Source organism: Sparus aurata, chromosome 6 (assembly GCF_900880675.1).
Source record: "Sparus aurata chromosome 6, fSpaAur1.1, whole genome shotgun sequence".
In the NCBI taxonomy this organism is placed as follows: domain Eukaryota; kingdom Metazoa; phylum Chordata; class Actinopteri; order Spariformes; family Sparidae; genus Sparus; species Sparus aurata.
Window position 1 is genome coordinate 10,364,138 of NC_044192.1, and position 22,007 is coordinate 10,386,144.

Genomic DNA, 22,007 nt, shown 5'->3' on the forward strand with positions numbered 1-22,007 from the left:
ACCTCCTGATGCCTTCACACAATATTAAAGATTTATCCTCGTCTACTCTCAATGAAACACGGCGACTCGCTCTGTTGAAAGAAGCGCGCTTCAGATAAAACTAAGTGTCTTAATAAGGATTTGTGAGGTGGTGATGAAACCCACAGCTGTAGGTATTGTTCTCTGTGTATTTATAGATATCTATTTAAGGTTCAAAATGCCTCACATGGTAGGAGTCAGGAGGGCGAGGCGAGGAAGCTATTAGCTAGAGCACCCTCTAATTACAGTGTTCCATCCCTAATGTGTCTGTAACGAGAAAGAGATGGGACAGTCTGCGTAATGAATCCTCTCCTCTTATAGTAATGTGCATGGCTCATAACTGCGGGATGTCAGGGATTTGCCATCGCAGCAGCGAGTGGGCAGAGTCACAGTCACAGGCATGAATAAATCTCCCCCTTTTGGCGCTCCCACCAGGAGGACCATGTCGGAGATTGTGTGCTTCTCCGCGCCGTCGGTGACGAGAGCCGGACCGGTGCAGGTCAGCTTGAGCGTGGACCGGGCCAAAGTTCCTGAGAGTCTGGCCTTCGAGTACATAGAGGACCCCACAGTCCAGCGCATTGAACCCCTGTGGAGCATTACCAGGTAACGCTGAGCAATGTAGTCCCGCATATACACACAGATACCATGCTCATGGGGGGTTTTGTTGTGATCTTGTTAGTCAATCCCCCAGGATGAGCACCGGGCTTAGAAGCCAATTTTACAAAGTGGCCAAACCATGTAATTACAACATCATGTGACGCACTCCCCCACAAGATAATAAGCGGCTGTAAAACACTGGACAAGTTTTCGCTTCAATTACTAATTTCACCATCATGATTAGTTTCCTTTGGTCTGATGACTTTGGAAACATCCAGGTGAGCTGCACCATGGTTAGCTGGGGGATACACCAAGTGTTAGCCAGCGTGGGCGGAAGAGTTCTCCCGTGTGAACGCTCTGAAGATTTGGGTAATTTTATACCCAGGAAGTTGAACTTTTTTCGGCTTCATGTGCCAGTGATCAGCTTTCATAGGAGTGAACAGGTGTCAGCCTCCGAAGCCGCATCGAGTTCTCATTAAAAATCAATGTTGTCGCGGTCCACGGACATGCAAACTTTAGGGCCTGTCTCCCAAAAACTGCACACAGATTGCAAATGGTAGCAGCTCCAATGTGAAGAAGTTCTGTTAGATGCGTATGGGTCACAAGTACTGTATGGTGTTATTTATGTTTACAGTCTAACATTTAGTGCGACCTCATTTCGCAGACTGCAGCTTTACTGCCGTTTATGCTGCATTTTACACAGACAATATGTACTCATTAGCATTTGCCTGAGTGAATGTATATTGAGCAAAACACACTCAAGGACCCTGTGCATCTATTTTTCTCTTTTTACATTTCATTTATTATGTAGTAGTTTTCCAAATGAAAAAAAAAAATCTAGTAAAATCAAGTGGCCTGACCGCAAACTTGCAACACGGAGTTACAGGGAGCGTTTTCTGAAGGTCCCATATTGTAGAAAGTGAGAGTTCAACGTCCTTGAATATAAAGCCGGTCTCGGTCCTGTATAAATACTGCTAATGTATCAAACAATCCACTGAGAAATACACACAGCCCGTTTTCATAAACTGCGCCTTTGACTGAGCGGTTTGGGCTTCCATAAGGTTGTGATGTCACGACTACAGACTCGCCACCTCAGCCATGCTCCCATTCATGGCTGTGGTTGCAAAAATCACATGAAGACCTGATGCAGAATGCTGCTCAGGCCTGTGAGAGCGGACCAATCAGAGCAATCCTCCGGACCAATCAGGAGGAGTGTTAAAAAAGAGGGTGAACTCAGGTTCTGCAGCAACTAACAACATGAGAAGGTGACCGGTCAGAACAGTACTTTTAAAAACATTTTTTTTTTTACAATGAGTTTCATTGAAATAACCTTCAGGGAAATCAGATGACCGACTGTGACATTGCTGATATTGCGATGGAAGTGAACATCGCTGCACGAACATCGCTACGGCAGGCTGAAAAAGGTGCCGTTACCTGTATTCCACAAAATAAAAGCTGGCACTTAATTTCGGTTTCGAGGTGGGATTACGCAGCACTACGTCCCTGCAGATTAGACTTCAGAGAGACACCCTGGCCCTCAGCCTAGTGACAGGAGGAGCTTTGTGGAGCTGCAATCAAGAGCCCTCATCATGAATGTGCAGCCCCACTATGTGGCCCTACAAGCTTAGGTACCCTTTGAAGTGCGAGAAGAGAGAGATTGGCACTCTGTCAGGCGGACTAGACCGGCCAGTTTTTTTTTTTTTTTTTTAAAGGCCATTTTTTCCCTCATTTCTCTCATGTGTCCTTCCCCTCTTTGTCTCTCCGTCTCTACTTTTCCGTGCTAGAGTTTTCTAAGCTCACACTGCAGCACAGGTTATGCAAAGATTAGAGAGTGTTGTTTATTTTAATCACATCTAGCGCAGATATGTAAACAAGCGGCACCTGTATTCATGCTATGCCAGCCTCACAGTCATGGATGAATATAAAATAGCAGCCAGCTGGTTCGCCGTTTGATCTGGCTCTTCTGCCCAATAACAAAGAGCGAGCTACCGTGCCAGCTATACCTCCTCAAACCTGAATTAATGCAGTTTTCTCTGGAAAACGTTGGGTTTTGCAAGTTAAACAGATTGATCTCTCTGCGGTAGTTCATTTTAATTTAATCATGGAGAAAAAAGACCATCACGTTTGAAGACTACCCGGCGGCTGAAGTGGTGAGTTTGTGCGTGCGTTGTGTTTGTTACTCAAATACACTCGTTTCCCTCCCTGCAAACAGTGGACACACCACCCTGACTGTGACTGGAACCAACCTGGATGTGGTTCAGGAGCCGCGGGTCAGAGTCAAATATGCCGGCCATGAATCTGTCAATGTAAGTGTGACACATGCTCATCTACTTTACCCAACATTGTAATTGTTTTAACTTAACTTGAAAAAATGCTGCTTTTAAAGTCTTCTTTGAAGTCTTCTTCGGTGAAACCAAGTGTTAACTGGACTTGAGACGTCGTGTTCAAAAAGATAGGAAGTTGCCACTGACAAACATTACACACGCATTTGATTTACTTTTTCATTTTCTCCGTTTGAAGAGTCAGAGCTTCATTTCCCACAGAGAACAGCTGCAGCTGCTCCTTTTGGAGCGACTCTGTTCCAGCACTGGTACAAACACAACATGTGAACAGAGACTGAATTCAAAACTAACCTTCCATATGGTTCAGACCAACAACCGTCACCTGTCTTTTATCTCTTATTTATTCAGGGATGGTGCCCTGATCACATTCACACAGTCACACACATTCACACCTGGAAACTGCTCAGTTCAGCTGAACTGCTCCACAAGGCAGCTGGGGTTAAGGGTCTTGCTCAAAGGCAACACAGTGGTGGTAATGAGGAAGGGGCAAGCAGGTCACAAGTGTACTTATTTAACCTTCAGGCCCCAACTGCTCCGAAGAGTACCACTGTGTAGTAAAGACACACAGTAAGGTTCCAAGTTCTTTTGTTTTCAGACTATAAAAACAAGGGTCTCAGGAGGGTTTTAACTTTCAAGCAATTCATGCTGTGAATTCGTCATGTTTCTTTAGAAACCTATTTTTGTGAGTTAATTGAGCTCCCATTCGTTTATTCATCCAACTTTCAAATCAAAAGACATCAGGTTAGAAGAAGCAGCTGCAAGGCTAACAGGGTCTAACTAGCTAACGGCTGCTGTAATAAGCAGCAGTTACCGGTTGCACTTGTGACACGCTGCTCCTTATTTGTTTGGAGTATGAATTCTACAGGGGTTAGTTCTTACATATTGCATCTTTAAACATGAAAAGATGAGTCGATTCCACTAATCCCTGTATGATTTCTCACAGTTACCCTTTATTAATGTTTGCTTCCTCAAGCTGATAGAAAATGTCACAGGAAGTTGATTTTTATTGATAGTTTGCTGCAGGCGTAACAAGGTAGGTTTAGTGCTGCAGTCAATTCAATTCCTTTTGTTTATATAAACTGATCTATGCTGACTTTTTAAAAAAAAATGCATCTTAAAGCATTTATGCAGCTTTAGTCAGAAAACTATACTTTGCATGTGTGAGCAAAGGAAGAAAAACAACCCGTCAGTGTACCAAACAGCCTGCAGGATGGAGGGTAAATGAACTAAGAATACATTGAAATCAAACAAGCTGCAGTTTATAAAATGTCAGCGCTGCTGTGGATGTAAAAAATGAAGCCACATCTAAACAAAAGGGCTGGAGAGAGGTTCGATATCAGGAGATTCATTCCAAAATGAGATTTTGAAAAACTGACATGAAAGTACAAGTCAGTTTTGGGAGGTGATTTATGGTGCTGATTCTGCCGGCCTGAGCTCCGCAGGCAGGTGGCTTCAAAGTGATTGATTGTTCCAAAGTGTTGGGGCCCTGGTGGCAAAAGTCCAGTCACCTTTAGCCTTCGTGTTTGCCACTTTGAACCAGTCAGGGAATTGCCCGAGGATCTGACACCGCACACGGGTTTGAAACTTCTGGAGGGGAACTTTTGGCTCGACCTTGGAAAGAAATCTATATTATCTTAAAAAATCAATTCCAAACAGGTGGAGAGATGCCAGAAATGGTTTGATAGGGCCAGCGTTAGTTGGAGATTTTTGACTGATGCCAAAATAAAGACAATTTGGACCCATAAATTAGATATATGTCCGTTTGTGAAATTGTTTGGAAAAATTGCTCCCAGCTGAGGGAGCAAAGTTGAGGTCACTCTCAAAAATCCCTCATTTAACAGCAAAAAACACAAACTGTTTATCATGGAGGCGAGAGGAATGTGCCTCTGGGCTTCAGTGTTTAAATCTGTATTACAACAGAACGAACAGCTCTATATAAAGATAATTTAACTCAGGTGAGAGCATGTGAAAGAAAACCAGGATGAGGCCAGTGAACATTTGGGAACTTAACACGTTAAGTGTTTAAAAAGCACAAGTAGTTTTTTTTTTGGTGTAGACAATGTTGGTAAGCCCAGAGCCAATTAAATGGTGCAGTAATGATGCCAGCCCAGAATGTGAGCCAGTCAATTAAAGCTGCATGTTTTACAGTGTCACTGGCAGCACTGAGATCTGAAGGGATTAAAGCTGAACTTTAACCCGAATCAGCAGCTGAAAGAGGGTCACTGCTAAATTTAATGAGGGCAGTTTCTTTATCGGGGCATATCTGGAAAACATAACCGGGATTGCTTAAAAAAAAAAAAATGTTTTTGAATCACAAAAGCAGTTAATTGACTTGAAGCAACTTTTTCTGTGAAACCCAAGATAAAACCCAAAGCTTAGAAAACTGCCCTGAAGCGGAGGGGGGAATTTAAGGATTTTTAAGATCGGCTTGATTTCTGAGAGGGATTTTCAAGAACCGCAGAAGCAAAAACACGAGGAACCTTCCAAAATCGAGAGACGTTTATTCATTGATGAAGCACGAATCACTGCCGGGTAGTTTAATCTACAGCTGTGCATCAGATTCTATAAGACCATCATGTCCTGTGAAAACCACAAATCTGTATTCAGCTCTAAAACACACAGTTTCTGGTAAACCTTCCCTTTTAACTAGTACTATGGCGACTGTGACGGCAAAGCAGCTGTCAAATGTTTACAGGCAGAAGGTCAAAAACACGAGAGCAGACAGAACATATGGATGGGAGGAGATAAATACAGAGTGCTGGGAATACTGTCAGCAGCTAATGAATAACAGCCAGACATATAGATATCCTTAATCTCAGGTTATGTAGGTTAACACCGCAGAGACCATCAGTAGATTTACAGGCTCTGTAAGATTCATAGCATCTTGATGTTACAAAAGATCGAGAGAAGTGATTCTATGAAATAAGACATCTGCTGGTTTGATTAAAAAAAAAGTGCAAGGAGCTCTCAGTTCATTGCCTTCGTGTCCTTACATGAGGTGGAATTATAAATGACGATACAATTCCAAATTATTCTAAAAGCTGAGGGTAAAATTTTGACTCATGAGTTCCTGCTGGGGATTTCAAAGTCGTCGTATTTTTTTTATTATGAACCTGTCAGAGGATTAATTCTCAGTGTCTTTCAATAATTAAGATCATCATTAATCATGCAGCAACCAACACTGGGAACCGTTAAATATGTGTATGTTTGTCGTCTCTCAGAAGGTGCTGTGGGTACTGCTGCACGTCTAACACCTGATTTGATTTCCGCTCCAGGTGTGCAAGGTGCTCAACACGACCACCATCAGCTGCTTCGCACCCTCCCTGAAGGCGGAGTACACCGCGGACCAGGAGACCATCAAGCACGTGGACGAGTTTGGCTTCGTCTTCAACAACGTGCAGGCTCTGCTCACGTACAACAACACGAGCTTCGTCTACTACCCCAACCCGTACCTGGAGCCCCTCAGTCTGTCAGGTGTTCTGGAGCAGAAGCCCGGCGCTCCGATCATACTCAAAGTACGTCGCCTAACCTCATACTGCCTTTATTTATAGCGGAGGGAGGATATTCTCAAGTCAGTATTCTTATATGTTGCTATTAATTATCTGGCATTAGTAGCAACATATACAAATATTGATCCTGTATAAAATGATCTACAGTGGTAGAAAGAAGAAGCATTAGTGCCGTAAAGGGGGGGGGGGGGCATGTGACCCTAATTCAATTGTTAACATAAATCAGTAGCTTAAATCAATAAAGAAAATAAGATGAAAATAACAAATTAATAGCCAGTCAGCCCGCTTTGACCGTCAATGTGACCCCCCAAACATTTTCAGTGGTCACTTCTTGCCCCCCCCCCCTAAAACATTTCTGGAGGCATCTCTGCTTAGAAGTACCACAGGTAAAAGTTCTCAATGTGCAGAATTATATACTGTATATTATATTACTGAATTATAATTCCTGATCCCTGAGTATCACTAATGATGCAGCTGGTGGAGCTAAATGTAGCCACTTCATGTGCTGGGGTAATACTTTTCAGTTGGTTATTCTTTGTATGAATCATTTGTAAAGTAACTAAAGCTGTCAGATAAATGCAGTGGAGCAAACAATACTTGAATAATTTTTTTGTACATGTACTACAAAAATGTTCTTTAAGGGTAACTCCATATATCACACATTAAAGTGTGTTTACAGGTCTTGTGGTGTACCAGTGCGTACGTATGTGATAAAAGCAGTATGAAGCTCTTTGCAGCTTCTGTAATCTGATTCTGTTGATTCTATTCCATCTGATGACTCAGTCGGTAAGTTGCATTGTGGATATTGTAGGCACCAGGTTTCGAAATTGCACTCCGATCAATCAATCAATACAGCAGCTCGTGAGATATCAGCTTTTTTACTCCACGCATTCTTCTTCCTTTTCAAAACCTGGTGCCTACATTACCCACAATGCAGCTTAGCCATTGTGTGACATCACTTAAGGCAATGTATCAGGTTACATGCAGCTTCTTCTGGAGCCTAAAAAGGCTTTATACTACTTTATTCACATATGCATTTGTACACGTCAAAGACCTGGAAACACACTTGAATGTGTAAATTTGTTGGAGTTACCCTTTAATACAGTTCTTCAGTAAATGTAAACATGGCTAGCCGAACCCTGCCCACACTGATACCCTCCTTCAATGATCAATATATCTGATCACACAATCTGATACACATAATATCTCTCAGCATAAGGCCTTATTATGAAATTAATTATAATGTCTTACCAGACGTGACATAAACAACAGAATGGTGGATAAAAGTGGCAGCTTCTACTTTATCTCATGTTTTCTCTAAAGTTTTTATGAAAAACTACATTTCCCATGACATCCCCTTCTGTGATTTGTGTCACATAGAGGATGCGACTACATCCTGAAGTTTATAGCAAAGATTTTACCATCTGCCTTCCACTTTTTTCTTTTTTTTTTTTTTTACACCAACTGCACATCTTAAACTCTGTTTGTCACGGAGGAGCAGCACGGCAGATTGGTTTTGCATCTTGAAGCAATCTGCCGTCGTTAGGTACAATCATTTAACAGATTTCCGGCAAAATATGACTCATGGCGGAGAATGACAAAGTGTCTGCCAGTCTTCTCCAAGATTACAGTAATTATACTAATGGCCAAGAATAATAGGAATGTATTAAGTTTGTAATTCTACACATGATTAACGAGAGGTTCCAACACAAGAATACTGCATGGCAAATTTTTGTTTAGTGATCTATGTCTTTGTCATGATGTGTTGCTATTTTTCTGCAGTTTTCTGTATTCCCTCTCTAACTGTGTTTCAGGGACGTAACCTGGTGCCGTCTGCGTCCGGTGGAGCCCGGCTGAATTACACGGTGCTGATCGGCGACACGCCCTGCTCCCTCACCGTCTCCGACACTCAGCTACTCTGCGAGCCTCCGAACCTCACCGGGCAGCACAAAGTCCTGGTCAGTCTGAAAGTGCTGGGTTTGGTTTTTCATGTCCGTCTGTAGATCTGATTGGCTGTCTGCGTGGATGTGGGTCACTGTCTGTAGGTCAGTGCTCGTCTGTAACGTCACTGTGTTTTTGTGGGTCACCGACAGGCTTTCAAGTTAGTCGCTGGCTTCCTGTCATTGTCTGTCACTCATGGTCTGGTAGGTTCCCAATTACAGCATGTTGCCCTCCGGAGTTATTGACAGGCGCTCTTGCAAATAATGAGAAAAGAGCTGTAAAGAGAAAAGCTGGTGTGCCTGGAACTTTTAAAAAATCTTCTTCAAAAGGCAATTGTTCAGGAAAAAATGGTCCACATCTCTGTTGTGTTTGCAAATTTAATTCTTCAACAACAATCGAATGAGTGATTATTTTCTTTTGTCATGTGAGCACTTTCAACACGCCTTTGAAATATAACTACTGTTATTATCCAGGTCCAAGTAGGAGGACTCCACATCTCGCCAGGGGAGGTTCACATTCGGTCCGACAGCCTGCTCACCCTTCCCGCCATCTTCAGCATCGCGGCAGGAGGAGGGCTGCTCCTCATCATCGTCATCATAGTCCTGCTGGCCTACAGACGCAAGTCACACGAGAACGACCTCACTCTGAAGCGCCTGCAGATGCAGATGGACAATCTGGAGTCCAGGGTGGCGCTGGAGTGCAAGGAGGGTGAGTAGGACCGACCAGAGAGACCAGTGAAAGTCATTAAAACTCCCGAAAGCTCATTTGTAGTTGCCTTATAGCGCCACCTATTGGAACCAAGGTTTAATTGAGGCTCAGTAATTGATTGAAGATATATTTATTTATATACAGTGAAAAGAAAAAAGTACTAATATCACACTACAGGTAAAAGTACTGCATTCAAAACCGTATGGTAGTAAAAATATGAGTATGAAAAGTAAAAGTAGCCCTTCTCTAGTAGTAAAATAGAACCTGTTGGTGTTTCGCTATCATATTATTACATTAATGTGTTGTAATATACTGCTGTAGATGTTTAGGGTTGCGCTCATGTCACGTTCATTTTCCACAAGATCATCATGTGTTTGTGATCGTATCTCTAATAAGTCAACTTTTCCCGAACTCAGAAAACACGGCCCTGTTTTCAGCTCTGTGACGCTGCACTTCTGCACCACGCGAGAAGGTTTTAAATAGTTTATCTCGCTTAAGAAGTAGCAGAAATTTTTCTCTTCAAAACCATAAAAGAACACTTCATCTCTCGGCTTGTCACAAACACTCAAAATCAAAATCACCATGTTTGGAGATTTTCAAGGGGGCAAGGAAGGTACGAAACATTGTGATCTGAGAAGTAACAAGCAACTACAGCTGAAGACAGATGTAGTGGAGTCAAGAGTACAATACCTAGCTCAGGCGTGTGGAAGTAAAAAGCAGCAGAAAATGGAAATACAAGTAACTCAAATTTGTACCTGAGTAAACGCACTTCATTACATTGCACTTTTTTTTCCTATAAGCTGTAAACGTTTTGAGGCAGGATGTTGAGGCAGCATTCTGAGTTGTGATAAGGTAACATACGTTTCCTGTCTGTATCTAGCAGTGTTGTTAAAAAGTACAAAGAAGTCATACTTCAGTAAAAGTAAAGATATGGTGTTAAAATATTACTTTGGCTTAAGTGAAAGCCACCCATACTAATAGTGCTTGAGTAATTAGTCTTAAATAACAGATGTGACGCGTACTTACATATCAAAAGTAATTTTCCAGCAATAAATATACTCAAGCATGAAAAGTTTGAGTAAATTATACATATATTTGCAGGTATGTATGTATTAAGACTGGTTATCAGATACAACACTCACAGTCATGTTTCTGATGATTGGAATCTGACTGCTGATAGAAATAAATACATTTTTTAAATGTGCTGCTTTGACTCAGATGCAGCATGTACTCTGCAAAGTAACTAGTTACTAAAGATATCAAATAAATGTAGAATAAATATTTCTGAGTGGAATTATAAAGTACCACAACATTAAAATAATCAAGTAAAGTACCTCAAAGTTGTACATGAGTAAATATACTTAGTTACATTCCCTCAAGAGTAAAACTAATAATAGACAAACCCAAAATGTACTATACATACTGTAAGATACATCAGAGCTGCATAATGTTTAGACATGTGGAGCCAAAAATGTCAACACAGTGAGTTATATCAACTAAACAACACTATCAAACTCACTACAGTCAGTATTTGTCGTCATTCTAACGTTTTACACTCTGTTGACTGTTTCAGTATTTATCAGTAACATAAAAAGGAAAATACTGTCTCATCTTTACTGCCATAAAAAACAGCCAAAAGATCAATGTTACAAAATGCGTGCCAATATTAATACTCCCTCTGTCATATGCAGCCTTTGCAGAGCTACAGACCGACATCAACGAGTTAACGAGCGACCTGGACAGAGCCGGCATCCCCTACCTCGACTATCGCACTTACGCCATGAGGGTCCTCTTCCCCGGCATCGATGATCACCCCGTGCTCAGAGAGCTGGAGGTGGGTAACCTCTGCAGCAAGGCTGCAGCTACTTGAATTCAGTTCCAACCACTTTTCTGACATCTTGACCTTAAGGCTTCGCTATACTCCAAACCAAATTGATTTTGTCTCGTTGGCAAGCGCTGTCAAAGTGCTGTCGAACAGAGCGGTGCGAGCAAATGTCAGCGGTTTGAGGTCTGTTTGTTTAATGGTGTCCACATCGGCCGGAGGAGCCTGAGAGGAGGTTCGATTTGGAGTTTGCTTGCTCTCTTAGTTGCAGTCATGCAACCTTAATGAGTCTAACTTTTTACCATTGAAACTTTCTTACGAATAACTTTTCAGCACCAGATAACACACAGTTTATCTTCTTCATCAGAAACGTTACATCAGGATATTGTGAAGTGGTTGTCAATGGCCTATGCCTGAATCAATTGGATGTTGAATGAGGCCGCATAAACATACTGCAGATAGATGTACTTTGCTTTCATTGTCTATTTTCTACAGTCTTGTTCAGGATTTGTTTTGTTCCGATCGTCAACTCAAGAGGACCTCTTTGACGCGGCCGAGACTGGTTTTATTATTGTCCTGATTAAGTGTTCAATCCTGAAGAAGCACTTCAGACTAAATTTTAAAGAAACTCGGATGACAAACAAGAACAACTCGTCAGGTACTCAAGGTCAAAATTGGGCAAATGTTGCCAATTATAGCTGATTCCATCAATGGTTATTATAGTCAGAAGGATTTAAAAAGGCCTCTGCTCTGAAGAGCCTCTCTAATTGCAGTTTAAACATGCTGGTTTTCACAAAAGTATCTGCAAAACTTTCTTGCAAAACTTGTCAATTAGTTCTGAAAATATGACTCATAGGAGTCACTGAGGAAACAGATGTGGTCGCAGCCTGCGAACACACCACCGGTTCTGTTTTGCACCGATACCTCCAGATGATTTATTTGACTTTACGTGTATATTTCATCCTCTTCTTCATGTTGTACGGAGTGAATTTTTCTCATCCCCGACTGAGTATTATCTATGAGCATGTGTGTCTCTGTGTGTAGGTGCCGGGGAGCGGACAGGCGGGCGTGGAGAAAGCCTTGAAGCAGTTTGCTCAGCTGGTGAATAACAAGGTCTTTCTGCTGACATTCATCCGCACGCTGGAGCTGCAGCGCTCCTTCTCCATGCGTGACCGCGGCTACGTGGCCTCGCTCATCATGACCGCACTGCAGGGACGGCTGGAGTACGCCACGGACATCCTCAAACACCTGCTCTCAGATCTTATAGAGCGCAACCTGGAGAGCAAGAACCACCCCAAACTGCTCCTCCGCAGGTAAACCAGGAGTGCGTCGGTGCGGCTGCTTGATAGCTGCTGTACAAAGAGCCGTTTAAACACTTCTGCAATCGCAGTTGGATTGAAGTGACGTCCGTACAAAGTGTGGTAATGTTTCTCATTTTGGGAACAGCAAGTTATTTTATTCAGCTGAATATTTGATTATTCACTTTGGAGTTTAACTACTCAGAGGAGTGTATGAATATTAGTCGAGGCGTTGCCATAAAAGTACCCATCCACTGCAGGGAGCCGCACAGTCACAGTCTTTGTGCCTCACTTGGGGAGCTCAGTGTTCGGCGCTAGTGTCATCTTAGCTGCAACGGAGGAATAGAAAGATTAAGCATGCTTTAGGAAGGACTCTGGCAAGTTCTCTTTCCTTTCTCCGGCCACATTTTCCACTTTCAAAACTAGAGACCTCTTCTGTCACAGACCTCCCCGTGTCTGATCAGCGCTGCTTATCTCTTGGCATAGATAATTCCTCGGCGTATTGTCCTTTCCAGCCCAGTTACCGCAACTTCTGACGGATGAGTAACTAGGCCAGGGAAGGAGAGCCCACCACTGCCCCGGCTTTGTTTTGTGCAGCGGCGTGAAACAGCCGCGGCAAGTCTGAGAAACAGGGTGCCCGGACAGACAGGTGAAAGACGGGAGCCGTAAGAGTGATAGAGAGTGGGTGGGACTGGCAGAGGAAGAGAACCTTAATGGGGAAGAGTGAGTGCAGCGGCGGCAGACTCGTTGTCAGTCTGACTTATCCTCTGTGTGCCACTCATGAAACATTCAGCTGGAGCTCACGTTTCCTCCCCCCCCCCCCTTCCATCACCTCGCCTATCCTCCTTATTCTCGCCTCTCTCCCCCTTTCCTCCACCTCTGGTTATCTGTCGATTGTTTTCCCAGCGCTGAGGCTGGCCTGCTGAATGTTTCATGAGGTTTCTTTTTTTTTTCTTTTCCTCCCCTTTCTTGAAAACGAGGACTCTCTCAATCTGAAGTACACTCATTAAATATAAGGATGAGTTCACACGGGGGGCGGGGGGGGGAGCCGGTACAACACAAACTTGTTAGTCCAAACATGCTGCTGAGGCTGAAAAACCCAAAAATGTAATGGGATTGCCGTCAACAGTGGAGTCAACACAGGTTAGGGTTGAAAAGCAGGTGAGGACCGAAAAAACAGGAAGTGACAGACAGCAGGTTAGAGAGGGAGAGTGACTGGTGGCTATAAAGCTGCCGGCTCTGGATAAGATTCAGATTATGGAAGGGCTTATATATACGCCATTTCGAGGGGTACTGTTACATGATTTAAAGGATTTACTACGGTAAATGATCAAATCTTTCCCATCTGTACTCGCGTAACTAAGTGCAGACACGGCGAGGAAGAAACAGGGCTTGAAGTGGACGTCTAAGTTGTGTCTGCGCAATTATGTCATGCCCCAAATATGTTCTGCACCAGCAGCACTTAACTTGCAATATATCAGAGCAAGCGTCCTCTGAGGCCGAGCGGCCGGGTAAAGGATGCTAGTCCTCCGCCAAACTCTCCGCGTCATGCTTTTTTTTGGGGGGGTTTTCAGACAATGTCGGGCTCCTCTGCATCTTAAATTATAAAAGAATAATCAGAGCGCTCCGGCTCTCTGTGGGACGCCTCTTGCTAACAAATGAACGCGCTTTCTTCTTGTCTTTGCAGAACAGAGTCCGTGGCGGAGAAGATGCTGACAAATTGGTTTGCCTTCTTGCTCCACAAATTTCTCAAGGTAAAAAAATGAAATCCATCTCGCACCTTATCGCCGCGGGTGTCAGAGTGATAGCACTGTGACAATGCTTCTTAAAATTACGAGCATCGATTCCGGAATAAGCCGCCGCTGTGTGCGCTTTTGTCGCGGCCTGTCGTTTTGACTGTCTGATATTGATGAGTTTTTGTGGACATTGTCGCGGGGATGGTGTTTACCTGTGGGGTCAATCTTATCTCCAGCTTTGCAATTCAAAAGGCAGTGAATGCTCCGTTTTACTGTGTTTGATGTGTCAGGCTCCAGTTACTTTAGTCTTTATCGTCCGTGCTGATGAATACAGATCTCTTTCCCCCCCTCCTTCACTTCTTTCCTACGTCTTGTTTTCCTTTCTCCCACCTTTCTCTCTAATCCCTGGGTTCCCGTCCAAAACAAAGGAGTGTGCTGGCGAGCCTCTCTTCATGCTGTTCTGTGCCATCAAACAGCAAATGGAGAAGGGACCCATAGACTCCATCACCGGAGAGGCTCGCTATTCCCTCAGCGAAGACAAACTCATTCGACAGCAGATCGAATACAAGACGCTGGTGAGTCATAAAGACATTAATGATGAAGAAGTCCACATTTTTGTCTCTGTTCATTTGTGTTCATCGCTTGGCAAAGAGCCTTGACAGAACCGCAGGAAGGTGGCGTGTGCCTCGGCTGAGCGTGTGATTTCATGAATGCTGCGACTGTTTGGATAGTTTCAATGATGGCAGTGGATAAATAATCTTTTGCGCAGCCAGGTGTCCGTCTCATCAAGCTGAAGGGAAGGGAAGCCTGACAAGATTTCTTCAAAACAAATTGAAGAAAACAAGACCTTCCAATATCGATGCAGCCTTTCAATTAGCTGTAGCCGAGCTTCGTTTTCTTATTCGCGCCAACGTCAGTGCGGTGAAGTCCACGTTCGTGACTCAGTAGGCCGCGAGGACAAAACATGCAAAGAGGAACCCAAATTAGCAGGAAGATAATGAAACAGAATTAATAAAAGACACATTTTAACTGATAAATATAACCAAGAATACAGAGTGGACCGAATTCTGACTGGTGTATTGACTGGAATCAGTAAAGAGCGATGCGGCCGGCCCACCTGTGTAACAACAACACGCCTTTTTTCTTTTACCTTTTCGATTTAAATTTAAAGGCAGCCGGATTCCTCCGCCGACCCGTCAGAATAAGTTCCCCCTCAGGCTTTAGCTCCGACGCAGAGCCAGCCAGAGACAGGATGACACCATCTCTGATATCCATGTCGGAGAGTGTGAGAGGCTGTGTCTCATTACTTGTTTAATGCCCCCGCTAGAGCTGCACAGCCGCATCCTGGAGGTGTGAAATTACATTTTTGGCCGAGATCCTCTCCAGCAGGACAGTCTGGTGAGGAGAAGGTAATGAAAGGACTATCCTAGCAAGTAACACCTTTCTCTCTCTCTCTCTGTCTCTTTCTCTTTCCCCTCCCTTCCTCTACGCCCTCCTCTCCTGTCTCTCTTCATCCTGAATCCCCAGACGCTGAGCTGTGTGAACCCAGACAATGAGAACAGCCCAGAAATCCCTGTCAAGGTGCTCAACTGTGACACCATTACCCAGGTGAAGGAGAAGATCCTGGATGCGGTGTATAAGAACATGCCCTACTCGCAGCGGCCGCGGGCGGCAGACATGGATCTGGGTGAGGCTGCGCTGGATGCAATCACACTGTGAATCACCAAAGTCGCAATGCTAATACAGCGTATATTTTCTGGGGATAAAACACAGACTACCATCGCAGTGACAGGAGGGAAGAATGAAGTTTAGAGTGGGCACGTCAGGGGAGTTATCAGAGATGTTTCCCTGTGTGACATCAACAAAGGGCTCAGCATCAGTTTTCTGGGAGGCAGCCCCTCCCCACACCTGTTTACATCCCGAACCAGAGCAACACTTACCAACACTGACGCTAAACCTTACTGACAGCTCACCTACACTTAGGCTTACGCCCACAACATGTCATCCGGCGCTGAATGACTCGGTACAAATCCAGCCGACACGCACCTTCAAAGGGAGCGCACAAGATATCTCGTCACTAGTGGCTGATATCGCTTCAGGTCTGCAGTTTTACACCTTAAGGGGCTTTTTTTTTTCCCCCCACAGGTTTGGGATTTGGAGAGGATCAGTTTCTCCTTGTTGCTTTGGGCAGCTTAAATCCCCCCGTGAGGACACTGTGTCATTTGTGTTTTGTTTGTGGAATCACTTTGATTGTCAAGAAGCGCAGCGAGTTGTCTCGGTGACATTTCGGCTGCCATGCTTGACAGCCTGCAGGGTTCGAAGAGCAAACCGACGCAGTGACGCGATGAAGACGCGACCTCACCTGCAGCACAGAGAGACAATTCGAAATGAACAATGGACGTTAGACAATATGTCCACATCACACGCTCATTGTTGATTGTGTTTTCTCCTACAGAGTGGCGGCAGGGCCGAACAGCTCGCGTGGTCCTGCAGGACGAGGACATCACCACCAAGATAGAGAGCGACTGGAAGAGACTCAACACACTCATGCACTACCAGGTCTGTTCACCATGTTGCAACACGATTTCAAAAAAGCTGGGAAGCTGTGTGAAACGTACGTACACCTCTTACGTTTTAAGAGGTGTACCTGAGCCCATGTAGTAACATCCTTTATACAAGCGTGTCTCACAAAGTGGTGAACCTCGTCCCGTCTTCGCTTGTGAGCGACCGAGCCTTTCGAGAATGCCCCGAAGAATTCAGCCAGGACTGTTTATTTTCACTATCAATGAAAACTGCCAACGATCTTCTCGATTGAAAGATCAATTGTTAAAATAGTGAATAAAGTTTCCCAAAAGCCTCAAGTGGCTCATTTTATCCAACCGCAGTCCAAAATACACATTCAACTCACAAGGTAGTAAGTAAAGTGGGAGGCACTCATAATCCAGAACTCTGAAAAGTGACAGAATTGATTAATAAATGATCAGGATAGTTGCAGAACAGCCTCTCATCGTTCGACCGATCGTTTCAGCTCCTACTTTACAAACCTCACAAAGCCGTTTTCACTCTTTTTTACGCCACCTCCTGCACACCTTGAATCTTTTCAAACAAAAAATGCAATTATCCAGTTGCTGGAGGGCATTACAGCAAGTATTGTTGATGAAGGACAGAGGATTACTCATTCATATTCATATCACTCTGCTCACCCCTGCCAACGTTTGTTTTAACCTCCCGGTCACAAGCACGCCTAGTCGACTCAAACATGCCCTCGTGTGCCTCTGTCTTTTACAACAGCTTTTTTTTTTTTTCCCCTCCAGCTCATAAATACGACGACACAGGTCACCAACCTCCGATGAGTCACCCCGTTTCCCTTGTCTGTCAAACGTTCGTCATGGCGATCAGCTTCAGGACGACTGTACCACGCACATATTTCACTGGAGCGCTTTTTTATTTTTTTGTTTAAACAAAGAGGAAAAAATAAAAAACAAAAGGAATTCTGAATATTCTGCACCAAATGTGTGTTTTGACAAAAGAAGAATACACTCCCTTGTTATCTCTCAAGGAGATAAACAGTTTCATTCTTACATTCTTAATCTCTCTGCCAGGTGTGGAAGTGTTTGCTCTGCTGCTAAGCTGGATTTGTATTAGCTGCATGTGAAGCTGATGCAGAACAGCAGCGTGAATCTTTTGTTCAAACTGAGGATGACCTCGTCACGTCTGCCAAGCTCAGTTACAGTATACAGTATTTACCTGGACCTACTGTACGGACAAACTGTCCGCTGAGCCAACATCCAGCAGCCAGTGATTCAAACGTGATTCAATCAAACATTTACATATTTCACTATGACGTTTGTCTGCCGGTTGGTGCTTCTTACGTTTTTTTACATTTAGGTTGCAAAAATACTTGCGCCCGGGGATTTACAGACACAATTAAGACAACAGCCGGAACACTGTTGGGTTTCAGTTGGATAGTTAGTGATAGGCTGCAGCTTTTTAGCCACACAGCTTAATGTTAATGGTTTTCTCACTTCTCACGTGGTCGGACAGATGAGTCAGAAATCTACTTACCCAAAGTCAATATTTACTTGCCCTGACACAAATTGTTATATTTATTAATGGATATCAAATAACAGCAAAGACTAAACATAATTGACCAGTTTAAACTTTATTTAAGTAAATGAATCGGAACAAATACAGTGTGTTGTGGATGCGACCCAACAAACATTCTTGCTGCCAAGGAAAAGAGATGGTTCACTCCTTCTTTACTATGTGTTTAATTCTTTACTAGCTTGATGCAGCATTTTACCTACTTCCAGGCGAGCAGGCAACCCTAATTGTTGAGCCCTGCTTTATATTTAGTTTTTACATTTTGGCAGATGGATAGCTTTGAGCACTTCCTGTTTGAAGCATACCAGTGAATATCCAGACAACGATCACTGGGCTCAAATTCAAAGTCATGATGATTCTCAGGCTAGTTCTGGAGCAATACGCAGCATCTCTTTTTTTCTATTTCTTTAGACACGTACGGGTGTTTTATTTGCAATGGATATTGTAGATAATATATGACGTCCTTGGGGGAAGTGTGTTAAAAAACCTTCTTTGCATTAGACTAGCAATCTTATAACCCCCTTTTTTTTTCCCCGACAGCAATTTAATGCTCAGTTCTATTATCAGCAATTCCTGCTTGAAGGGTTTAATCGATGCCACTGCTAGTCTCGCCTTTGTAGCAACAGAGAATTTTAAGTAACAGTACGGGTTTTCACACAGAGTTTATGTTAGTGTAAATAATTCTGAGCTGACTCTGAGTGTGATCGTCCACCTTGAACTTAAGCCCGTTCCTTTATTCACCATTCCTGTGACTGCCTACGAAAGACATTCAAAGCCTCTGAATCATAAGTTTACAAATCCCTGGTTTGTGATTTTTAACCTCAAACATGTTTTATCCAAATTCCAGCCGTGATTACTTTTGACAAAACAGCTGCAAGCAACAGTTTCATAAAAAAAAAAAACACCAACAAAGAAAGAAAAACTAGCGGGCTTTACCTTTGTCTTCCAGGTGTCTGAGCGCTGCGTGGTGGCCTTGGTGCCCAAACAGATGTCCTCCTTCAACATTCCTTCGTCGGCCAGCTTCCCCCGCAGCATCAGCAGATACGGTCAGTGCTGTTTAAGAGATGCAAATACCTTTCATTCATCCAACTTCCAGCAGCGTTGCACCATCTGTCGCTATCACTTATCAGCCTGTTACGAGCACATTAGCGGAGTACTTTTATATAGCACATTAGACAAAGAGATGCAACATTAGTTTTTTGGGAAATATTAAACGTGCAGAATCGAAAAACACATTCTGTCACCTTTAAATCAATTATGTTTAGACTAATCATTAGTCTTTATGCTGTGTATGGGCATGTTTTATCAGGACAGATGAAACCCAGTCACTTTAGTCCTTGGCCGATCTAAATTTTGACTCAAACCACATCTCCGAAGCAGCAGATCACACTGTCAGTCATATTGGATTTCAAGTCATTTTTTTTTTCTTTTAAAAAACACAACACGCTGTAACCATCAGGAGCAGAGAACAAACACCGCAGACTGACAGAAAGAAAGACTGGGCCATAGCCTGGATGGAAGAAAAAAAAAAAAAAAAAAAGCTTTTAGTGAATGAGAGCAGGTCGTTATCGTTACCATGACAACCGCTGAAATAATGACAGCAAATGATTATACTGTCCAAGAGTGCAAGTCCAACCTTTGCTCACTTGCAGATACCAACGACTGCAAATCTGAAAAAACAAACGTGACTTTCCCTCCTTTTCACCAAAAATGAGATGTGCTCAGCTACATGCGCAAACTACACCATTCTGTAACGTATATATTTCTCAATACGTGACCCGTGTAGGTGTGGACGTACCCTTCCGCTCCACGCCCACCAGCCCGGACAGCCCCCACTCCCGTGTGCCCATGCTGACCCCCGACCTGGAGAGCGGGGTCAAAGTCTGGCACTTGGTCAAAAACCACGACCACGGGGACCAGAAAGAGGGCGAGCGCGGGAGCAAGATGGTGTCTGAGATCTACCTGACGAGGCTGCTAGCAACGAAGGTGCGGCAGAACGCGTATATAATAGACATACATTCAACTATATAAACTTTTTTAACAACATTACTGATCCTGTTGATTACTGAACAATATGAGACAACAATAGCAATCGAAGCTTTGAATTAAGAGAAAACATGTCTCAACTGTATGCAATTCATTCTACAGGGCACCCTGCAGAAGTTTGTGGACGATCTGTTTGAGACCCTGTTCAGCACCGTGTGTCGGGGCACCGCCCTGCCTCTAGCAATCAAATATATGTTTGACTTCCTGGACGAACAGGCCGACCGCCACGGCATCCATGACATGGACGTCCGCCACACCTGGAAGAGCAACTGGTGAGAAAGAGACGATGTCTGACACGTCACCTTTATTAACCTTCTTTAACAAGCCTGTTTACCTATAGAAAAACTCAGGATCTTTAAATTCTGATTCTGAGTTATAATTTCTGATTATTTATCACCCTATTAACACCAGGGTGCACCGTATTTTTTATATCTTGTTCTCTCGTGTTTTGTGCAGTTGTAGCTTCTCTGTAAAAGTTCCAAATTCCATCTTATAAAGTCTCCTAAACTTCAGCAATGTCTTGTTTTCACAACGTAAGTCAATTTGGATGGGATTGATCAGAAGAAAGACCAAAAAGCAACCTCTCTCTCACATAGAGCGAGGACTGAAAAAGTATTAAATAAATCTTCCCCTCTCTCCTTCTGTCTCATCTCTGGATATGTGCAGCCTGCCCCTGCGCTTCTGGGTGAACGTGATCAAGAATCCCCAGTTTGTGTTTGACATCCATAAAAGCAGCATCACGGACGCCTGTCTGTCCGTGGTGGCCCAGACTTTTATGGACTCCTGCTCGACTTCTGAACACCGCCTGGGCAAAGACTCCCCCTCCACCAAGCTACTCTATGCCAAGGACATACCGCATTACAAAAGCTGGGTAGAAAGGTGCGTATGTGCGCGACGATGCAAAGACAAATGCGCCTCACAAGGATAGAAAGATGTGATGAAATCCTTCAAACTGAGGAATCTTTGTACGTCATCGCCTCTCTGGTTTGGTGCAAGAGATCTATAATGTATAAAAGGGATTGCAGCGAGTTTGGACTGCAGATTGTGACACAATTAATCACGCAGCTTAACAGGATGTGGAAAGCATAGTCAAGCGAGGTATAGTCGTACGAGGCTGTGCGTTGAAACAGTGTGCTGCTGCTGTTTGACGTCTAAATGAGTAAACTTGTGAGTGACGCATTTCCTTATTCTCCTGACAAAACACCTCAGATTCACTGACACCTTTAGCATTTGATATTCTTTTGACTTTTTCACAGCGAAAGGCTGAATCCAAGTGAGGAGAAAAAGCTCTGATACGCATTACCGTGCCCTTGACAGCGCGTATGTGTGTGTGTGCGTTTCCTCCCAGGTACTACGCTGACATCAACCGCCTGCCTGCCATCAGTGATCAGGATATGAATGCCTATCTGGCTGAACAGGCCCGCCTTCACTCCAGTGAGTTCAACATGCTCAGTGCCCTCCATGAGATCTACGCTTACGTCAGCAAGTACAGCCAAGAGGTGAGGCTCGCTCAACACGCTGTATCATAGAAGTCCTGCTGCTGTGGTTAGCTGACTGCAGTTAACATTTTCTCATATCAAAAACAGCTATAATCCACATTTTTAGACTAACAAACGATAAAATGAGTGTGCCTGCTGCAAATTGTGTTGCTCGGAGCCAAAAAGAATTATCACAAGGCTCTTCAGTTCCCCTCACAAGCTTTAAGAGTGTTTTATATAAAACAGCTGTGTGCTGGTGGCTCTGTTCGTCTCTGATAAACGCTCCAAGCAGCAGGCGGACAAAGTTTGTACGTAGCTGGTGAACAAAGTGGAGAATTTAGCCACTAAAGAAGCAGATAATTCCCTCGGGGGCTGGTGCAAGGCCAGGCTAAAAGTTGAGTGAATACT

At 43.7% G+C, this 22,007-nt stretch overlaps 1 protein-coding gene across 4 annotated transcripts in view; it reads left to right on the forward strand.

The window, feature by feature from the left end:
* Window positions 1–22,007, forward strand: part of LOC115582754 (plexin-A2-like) — a 91,590-nt gene that overhangs the window by 65,589 nt on the left and 3,994 nt on the right. For 3 of the 4 annotated variants that reach the window (XM_030418931.1, XM_030418933.1, XM_030418932.1), the window contains exons 16-31: window positions 454–621; window positions 2,828–2,921; window positions 6,233–6,472; window positions 8,281–8,424; window positions 8,881–9,115; window positions 10,807–10,949; window positions 11,982–12,250; window positions 13,923–13,989; window positions 14,400–14,546; window positions 15,499–15,658; window positions 16,427–16,530; window positions 19,025–19,121; window positions 19,862–20,061; window positions 20,224–20,393; window positions 20,788–21,000; window positions 21,470–21,620. In XM_030418931.1, the coding sequence (XP_030274791.1) occupies window positions 454–621; window positions 2,828–2,921; window positions 6,233–6,472; window positions 8,281–8,424; window positions 8,881–9,115; window positions 10,807–10,949; window positions 11,982–12,250; window positions 13,923–13,989; window positions 14,400–14,546; window positions 15,499–15,658; window positions 16,427–16,530; window positions 19,025–19,121; window positions 19,862–20,061; window positions 20,224–20,393; window positions 20,788–21,000; window positions 21,470–21,620 (2,602 nt within the window). Of the gene's footprint in view, window positions 1–453; window positions 622–2,827; window positions 2,922–6,232; window positions 6,473–8,280; window positions 8,425–8,880; window positions 9,116–10,806; window positions 10,950–11,981; window positions 12,251–13,922; window positions 13,990–14,399; window positions 14,547–15,498; window positions 15,659–16,426; window positions 16,531–17,285; window positions 17,819–19,024; window positions 19,122–19,861; window positions 20,062–20,223; window positions 20,394–20,787; window positions 21,001–21,469; window positions 21,621–22,007 lie in introns of those variants that run through there. The other variant, XM_030418934.1, reaches the window with a different exon arrangement.